The sequence below is a fragment of the Geospiza fortis genome, unplaced genomic scaffold, assembly GCF_000277835.1.
Source record: "Geospiza fortis unplaced genomic scaffold, GeoFor_1.0 scaffold23, whole genome shotgun sequence".
Classification (NCBI taxonomy): Eukaryota; Metazoa; Chordata; class Aves; order Passeriformes; family Thraupidae; genus Geospiza; species Geospiza fortis.
The window spans coordinates 9,655,297-9,663,991 of NW_005054303.1; the positions used below are offsets into that span (position 1 = coordinate 9,655,297).

Sequence of the window (8,695 nt, forward strand, 5' to 3'; positions counted from 1 at the left end):
TGGCGGGACAGCGCCGCTCTCCTGGCGGGCAGGATCCCTCGCCCGCTGGCAGAGGAACCTTCCGTCCCCTCCCAGGCTGTGCACGGCAACTGCAGACCCGAAAACCACCAACTTCAGCTCGGGGTGAAGGTCCTCCCAGCAATCGAGCTGCGGTTTGTAGCTCGGATCCCAGCGGCAAGGGAGCCCGGAGCACACCCTGCGGGGAGGAGGGACCGCTGGGGGGTTCCTGGCTTGGTGGGAAGGGAAGGGTTCTTGCTCTTGGCAGCTGTTTTTTGTGTCCCACCTAAAACCTTCACAGCTTTCAGCACTCACTGTTGGAGGTGCTGCAGGAGCTACACCTCTGGAGGTGGAGATAAGGACAGCCAGCTCTTGTCTTCAAACTAATCCATGCCCAAAACACCAGAGAAAGTGCCTCTTTCATCAGAGCCTTTCTTCTCTCCAAAGCAGCTGAGATCTGACTTTAAAAAATCACGTCTCCAGCTGTGATGATTGATGGGAGAGCCTCCAGAAAAAGGACTTCCCAGTGCAGCTGATGAACTACAGGAAACTGCAGTTGAGATGCCCGAACGTCCCCATTCATCTCCACGGGGAGCTGACGCCCACAAAGGCTTTACAGACATTAACTGCTTCACAGCGTGTTTGCACACGAGAAACTGAGCAAAGCAGCACTCTGAACTTGCAAGTGGCTTCCAGTGTAGGCCAGGCTTAGAAAAACATACATGGCCTCCCCCCTCCTAGGTTTCTTCATGGGAAAAAAGGTACAAAATGGATTAGTTGGGCTGAAACGCCAGCCAGGAGGGCTGAAAAAGTGCATTGAGCATCACAAGGAATTGCCTTTTTAAAAGCTCCCCTCTGAGATGTGTTTGCTCGCATTCACTCAGGATAATAAACTTCATTTGGAAACAGCTTCTCTCCTGAGGTGGGTGGTGGGTTCTAATTATGATCCACTGCTTTATTAAAGCCAAGTGAGGCCCTTCAATGCAAGGAGCTTTTCCCTCGTTGCAGTTGGAGGCAGGAGGGAGGGAAGCAGACAATGAGGATGGTAATGTGAGGCTGGGGAATGTGGTGGTGTGATGGAGGCAAGCTGCCATGAATCCCCTTGGGAGCACTTTGCATGGAATCCAATTATTCCTGACTCTCCAGGGGCAGATGGCAGCACCAATGGCTGTGGTGAAAGGGAAATAAAAGGCAAGCAAAGCATCAGGTCAGAAGTTGGGTAAGCTGGACAGGAGATCCTGGCCCAGCTGGATCCTGTTTTCTTTCTGTGGTGCTGGTGACACACAACAAGTCAACCAAGCAACATCTTCTCCTCTTTCTTGTCCCCAGCACTACCTAAAACCATAAATCTGTGTTATTTCTTACAGAATGTGATGCAGTGCTCTCACAACAGCACAGCACGGGGACGGATGGCTGTAACACCAGCTAAGGACCAGGCCCACAAATAGCCCACAGAGAAGAAATTTGTACATAATTAGTTTTTTCTCTAAGCAACAGGAGGAGAAGAGAACCACTGAGTACTTAGCTAGGAGAAATTAAGTGTCCTCTGTGTCCTGTTTGATAGGACAAGACCTAGCTGGCACCCTTAGCTGCAAAGGAGAGTATTAAAAAAATAACTTATTTATGTATCCATCCTGCAAGAGAAAAGAAAGGTTGGAAGTGCAGGTTAGAAAACATTCCCCATTGATCTCTGGAGATGCTTGGGGCTGTTTTTTTGGCCCTTGTGCTTTGTTGTTGTGCAGCAAACCCTTCAAAAGTTCGTGCCTGATCCTGCTGTGCCTCACTGCAGGAGGGGGACTAGCAACCTCTTGAACCATCTCTCTCAAGCACATGGCTATGATCTCATGCTAAACTAAAAGGAGGCTAATCTTAGCATAAATTTGCACTTATCCCATCTTTCATAAGCATAAAATGAAGGTGGAACACAGAGCACTTGCAGGAAAGCAGTGTAGCAGGGAAGATTAAATGTAGGAACTGACAGCAGACTTGGCAGCATCCGCTCTGGCACCCTGCTCCAGGGAAGGCTGGGCCCAGGAGCTGCAGGTACCCTCAGCCAGGCTGGGGGGCTGGGCAGCAGTGGGGGAGCCCATCCTGACCCCCTGCAAGGGGACTGAGCCTGCTCTCCTGGCTGCCAGGAAATCCTTGGCTGGATTACAGCAAAAGGAACATATTAGGAGGCTGTGAATGCATCTCAAATGCTCTCATAACCATTTTAAGTGTTCACAACCAGGTAACTTTTATGTAATTATTCTCCCCTCCTGAATAATTGAAGAGATAGAGATCTCTTTCTCTCCATATCCATATATATATATATATATATTCACACACAGTATCTGTGTACTACAAATGCTCTCCTACGTTGGTGCACACCTACATCCTGATCCTCCCAGTTCTCACCAAATTTGGAATGTTTTTAGATTCAGTTCTGATACAAGCAGATGGGCCTCATGACTGTTAATTCAGATATTCTGCAGTCAGATGCAAGTATCTCACATTCACAGAATAATTCAGGTAGTTTATTTCCTACAGACAACATACATCATCCAGGGAAGGAAACCAGATTAAAACACACACACCCTGGTGCATTGCAGGTTACTTATTACTGCAATAATCACTCCTACTTGTCAATACAATGATTGCTGTTGTGTGTACTTAATCACAGAAATAAATCCTAATTCAGTCATCTCAGTGCATACACTAAAACCCAAAAAGCACTTGAAGTATTTGCCAGTTTATTTGTATTAGTTAAAAAAATTGGCAGCAATGCAATCTTCATGTTACAAAATGATTTTTGGCCTGCTGACAAAACATGCTACAAATCACTATTCACGTTGTCTCTATTGATCAAAAAGGTACCATGTGAAACAAGGCCTGTCGGTGGTGTAACTGCACTTATGGTTGAGCAGGAAGTGGTTCAAAGGGCACATCTGGTGGAAGCCACAGATATGGGCCAGAGACCCAGTCCCTCCAGATCTGCTCTGCAGAGCTTTCATTCCATGGACAGAAGAACACAGCAGTCACAGCTGGGCTTGGGCCATCTGATGTGGCTCAGGTGCCTGCAGGAGAAACTCCCAGCAGAAGGCAGGGGAAGCACTTGTGGAGAGCTCTGGGAAGCGAAGGGGATCCTCCCTGCTCCTCTGAAATGACACTGGAGCAGTGCCAGGGCACAGCAGGCTCTCCCATGGTGCGAGAAGAACAGAGGATTCCGCGTGGCAAAGGGGAAACTGCAGCCAGCAAGACTTCTAAAGATAATATATGCTGCAAAACCCTGATGGTTAAGACAATTAAAGTCCCAAGACTGTTTCAAACAGCTCCAGCTTTAGGATTTTTAATTATTAAAATCATGTCACTGAATCAAAAGAGGTCATTAAAGCCAAGCTTCTGTATTCTGCTTCAGCTACAATCATGAAGCGGGAGGTCTGTAGAGGAAATCTGCTTTATATGCTCAGTGTCAACTAGCTTGGAAGGCAGCAGTTTAAAAATTATTACAGATTAAAAGTTACTGGTTGATTCTTCAGTACTCCTCCTTCCAGTCACTTCTTGCACTATATTCTCACTGATGTCTTATTCTGACTTTAAAAAAAAGATCAGAGCACAGTTCCATTTACATGACTCATCAGGTGTTCTTCTGGGAGCTAAAAACAAAAATAAAATTTAATTACTATTATATAGTACTGCAGGCAACTTTCAGGCTGAATTATAATAAAATGTCATTTGGAAACATATGGCATAATATGGGATTGGCTTAACTCCATTATCTCAAGATCTTTGCAAAAATAAAGCCCAAATATTGAAGGCTTTCAAGAAGGCACCAACCTTTGGTTAATCACTCCTTTCAGAAGAGCCCATTTACTTCTCCTGACACTGGGTCCAGGTCTATATCATAGAAGCAGGGTCTTGTAGGAAGTCCTGGCATAGTGCTCATCTGGACAACAAGAGACAAATGTTAAAATGGCAGTGGAAGCATTTTTGGGCACAAGATCCAACACTGAAAACTTGGATGGCAATAGCTCCCTGAACACCAACAGACCAGAGAATGATGGTCATGGACTGTTTTGAAGCAGCCCATGAGAACCAGAAACTCCTGGCTCAGTAGACAGATATGAAGTTTTTGCTTTTTATGATGATTAAGTTTGGTTTCTGCAGCTGCAAGTAACTGAGCCCAAGATTTGGCAAAATACTTGGCTATGCAGCTGATCAGTTTACTGTTGGAGGAGTGTTCATGGACTTTGCTGTGATGAGACAATTACTTCTGAAGTTTTCTGAGTACTAAAGTGAAGATACAAATTTTAATACAACTTTGCCAGCTGTAAAGTCTCAGTTGATTACAATTCCTTGAGAATCTAGAACTAGACATGTTAAATAATTAGCAATAATTACTGGAACACACTCAGAAGGGCTGTTCTGAGGCAGAACTGAAGCTCACAAAGCACTACTGCCTCAGGCCACTCCTCTGCACTTGTCCCACTGCTGAGTACCCAGTTTCAGGGATGCAGAACAAGGCTGGCAGGAACTACACCTGGCCTGATTTATCCTTGCAGCTGACAGCATTTCCCCTCCCCTAAGGCAGCATTTAGCCCAGCAGCACACACAGGCTGAACACGGACTCTACAAGGGTCTGTGACCATGTTTGGTACTTTATGTCAGTGGTCATTAAGTGCTTTTATAAAAAGGGAGAACTTGAAAGGTCTCATTTTCTATCTGCATCACCCTGCCTCAGCTTTCACAGTCAGTATTGTTATGCCTGTCTCCATTAGATTAAACATCTCTTTGGCAACCTGGTATTTTCTCCCTGAGCAAGTATTTTGCACGCTAATCAAATTACCTCCCCATCTTCCTTTTGATAATAAGCTAAGCAGCAAGAAGGCAAAGCTCTGTTGGTGAGGTCTTTTCTGCAGTTCTCAAAACTGGTCAGGGAGGTTTTGGACTCCCAGCCCATTTTCCTTAGCCATTTACAAGTGCTAACACCAGTCCCACATGTACTGTACCACTGCAAGTCTTTCATGGGTTATGCAAAGGTAAAAATCACTAAAGTCCCCTCTTTGTAATGAATTCTGGGGCTGCATTAGCTTTTTATGAGAGCCACTGCTGTCCCAGACAGAGAAGAGGAGGGTCACAGAGAGGACCCCCATTCCTTCTCTTTGTGCTCAGCTGTAAAAATATTTTGCTCTCAAGAACATCTCACAAAAGTGTTAAGAGGTTCAAAGTGCCCAGAGGGGCTTTCCTGTTCTCAGCTCTCAGTCTCTGGCCACGAAGAGCAAGAAACTTCCTATTTATTTATGTACCACTGGAGAATCATGGAGCTTTGCAGATCTCCACCTCCAGATTCAGAGGGCCACAGCAGGAGCTCAGAGAGTGACATTCAATAGAGTAGGAGGTGCTGAAAATGTGCCTGACTTTGCCATTTCTTGCACTTTCTATTTTGAAATAAACAGTCAATTTTTCCTCCTTTCCCATCCAGAGGGCAGCCCACAGTGGCTACTCTGTTATCTATTACTTCAAGGCAGTCTGCTCAAACCCCAAATTTCCATGCAGTGCAGAATAATTTCCATCCAGGCTACTAATTTTCTGTACAAGTATCTACAATGCTTCATGCTATTATTTTCAGAGCTGAAGGAATGAACTTTTTCTCATTTATTCTCCTCCCCTTTAATACCACATGTGCTCAAAAAGAACACAGGGCAATTCACACTATTTACTTACAAGAAAAACTTAGACCACCTGGGTATAATCAAACCCCTTGCAAGATTTCAAATAAAACCAATACCAACCAAACATATATTTGTTGCTCTTGTGGATCTTTCAAAAGAAATGTTATTTAGGATCTAAAAAACCAGAGCTGAATAACAGAATCGTTTCCAATTCAGCAGCAGCACCAGAAAAGAGACCAAATAAATCTTATTCCAATGATTTATTTAATTTAAATCTAGATAACCTTTGAAATTATATTTCCTTTACAATTTCCCAGTATTTCATGGAGGTACAACAGTTTCACCTTTAAGCCAGTAAGGAAAATTCCAAACCTCAGAAGCTGAGAAAAAAAATAAAGCATGATGTGCCTTTGTGATTAACTTCAGATAAAAAGAATAGGCACACACCAGTGATTAATTTCACCTCACATTTATCCTAAAAGCTTCTGCATAGAGCTACATATTTGTTGCATTTTCAGCTCACAGTTCAATGGCTGCTGCCTAAAATTTATTCTAAGGCTAACACATCCCCTGCTGAATGGGTTTAAAATAGTGATCTGATTCAAAATGGCCCAGATTGTTTCTCAAAAGGACATCCATTCCCTGGGCTTTAGACACCACAGAAGAGTGATCACGTCCCAGCCAGAAGACTTATCGTTAACTCTGGCAGAATTAACACCATGATTTGCTACATAGCCAAGAAAGCATTAGGAAATGGGTACAGGAGCAGAAAGGAAAAAGTCCAACTCCATAGAAACCGAAGACATCAGAAAAAGAGCCAAAATGTTAGTTTTAATGTCTGAAAACATCTCTCTCTTGTTTACTCATTAATGCAGTGTACCCTTTCCTTCTCCAATGCTTATGGAATAAATAATAAAATAAATCACTGTTTGGACTAAATCTTGGCTTGCAAAAATGGCATTTATAACAGGAACAGGCATGCTATCTTCATTCTATCCCAAAACACACATCAGTCTTTAGATCATGGATGAGCCAGACTTTAATCAGGGATGTGATTACCTTATTTATGCTGGATAATCTGGAAACCTCAACTACCTTTTTTAAAAAAAAAGAATTAAAAGAAAAAGGCAGCCAATATTTGGCTCTAGCTAGCATTTGAAGGAAGAGAGGATCCAACTCTTAAATCAGCAACTTCATCAACTGAGTCATGCACCCCTAATGCTTCTGAAACTTTATTACAACAAACATGTTGCCATGAAGACCTCAGGAAAAGGTTCAGGCTAGTAAACATGAAAAAGAGCTGCTTGCTCCAACTGCCTCATGCCCTAAGGTAATCTAACTACTTATTCAACATTTGCCCAGAAGAGATTCCCCAGGTAAGATTTCCAGTGGATCCTTTCATCCTAGTGCTGTTTCTACAGATGCAAACCTGAATGTGGGTTCATTTTGCAGATAGCTCCTCTTTCTGCCAGGCAATTCATAACAAAGCTGCTCCAGGATCCTGTTTCCATTGTTGCTACTCTCTCCCCTCTCAGCTGACAATATGCCAATCATATCAAAGAACAGAAACTAAAAACTGAAGGGCACAGTGAAATGAGTTGTTGGAATTGTTGCAGGCTGAACAGCAAACAGATGGTCAGCAAAACCATGAGAACCAAAGAGGAGGGGATCCTGATAAATGATTGATAGCACATCTCAGTTTTGCTTTGGAGGGGTCTCATCCAGACACATCTGCTCTGTAAGCTTAGGAGGGGTTGCCTTGCTGTGCCCTGATCCACAGCTGTACACAGAGGTCACCTGCAAAGCGCTTCACCAGGAATGGAAAGCCTCAACAGCCACCAGGTGGGCCAAGGATTTCTCCCTCCACCAGCCTGCTGTTCCTACAACTCACAAACTACAGAGCTCACCCTTTTCTCAAAATTAAGGAAAAGAGATGTGGGACCTGAGGAATACAGCAGGGGCTTGCTAATTATTCAAATGTGAAATGGTCTATTTCAGCCTCCCTCTTCCCCCTGAGAAAAACCCCTATTAAGGCACCTGATACACTGGACTGTTAAAACACCAACTGTAAATGACAAGGACTCTCCTAATCTAGGACACTTAACAGTAAGTGACTCCTGGAATGCACACGAAGTTTTTTCCTCACCCACAGCTGCCACATACCGTTCCCACCAGGGGATACAAGAACCCAGCCCCAACGCTGGCCCGAATGTCTCGGATTGGCAGAACAAAACCTGTAGGTGCTCCTTTTTGTTCAGGGTCATGAGACAATGACAAGTGAGTTTTAGCCATGCAGATTGGCAGGTTTCCAAATCCCTGGGAAAACAGAAAGAAAATGAATGACATAAGTGGAAAAACCAGTAATTTTTCCAGTACAAAAATCTAATTGCTCTATTGTGCCACTCTCTGCAGACATCAGGCATTTTATTTCCCAACAAGTGCTTCATCCACAGCCTGTCAGATCCACTGATCATTCTACATCCCCATTCCTTCTCTCTCAAATTCTCTCCCCACCCTCCATTAAGTACTAAAGAAAGAACCACCATGTCCCTTGGCGCATCCAGCTGAGTTAAAAATTAATGGTATGGAAGTGTCGGATATACAACCTTGACAGCCAACTCTCTTCAGCCTACTCTCTTCCTAAAATGTTGAACAGCTCAGAGTTAAAGTTTTGTTCAGATCAAGTCAGTTAATTAGAAGTGTTTGATCAATACAATTGCAGGTTGTGAGGAAGTGGCAATTGCATGCCTTTGGGATTTTGATGGACTTGTAAAGGAATATATAAGAAGCACGAAAGTGAGAAGCTCTACATGCCAGTAGTAAATGGACTGCAAAAGGAAAATTGGTTACAGCATGTTGAAGCCAATGAATTGCCAGTCCTCATATTGCTTTTCTCTTCAAAGGCCTTCAATAATGCAGAAGCAGGTAAATTCACAACAATGTCACACTCAAGAAGAGCAGAAGCAGCACAGCAACCAGAAAACACCGAATTCAACAACCAGATGGCAGGATCAAAACTTAAACTTTCCACATTAAGTCTTGTATAA

General features: G+C 43.6%; 1 protein-coding gene across 1 annotated transcript in view; it reads right to left on the reverse strand.

Moving 5' to 3' along the window:
- Positions 1-2,491: 2,491 nt before the first annotated feature.
- The window catches only part of LOC102040140 (C-1-tetrahydrofolate synthase, cytoplasmic), a 20,012-nt gene continuing 13,808 nt past the window's right edge, over positions 2,492-8,695 (reverse strand). The window contains exons 14-16 of the mRNA XM_031066326.1: positions 7,812-7,964; positions 3,814-3,922; positions 2,492-3,632 (exon numbers count right to left, since the gene is read on the reverse strand). Coding sequence (XP_030922186.1) covers positions 3,833-3,922; positions 7,812-7,964 — 243 coding nt within the window. The 3' untranslated portion in view covers positions 2,492-3,632; positions 3,814-3,832. The remainder of the gene's footprint in view (positions 3,633-3,813; positions 3,923-7,811; positions 7,965-8,695) is intronic.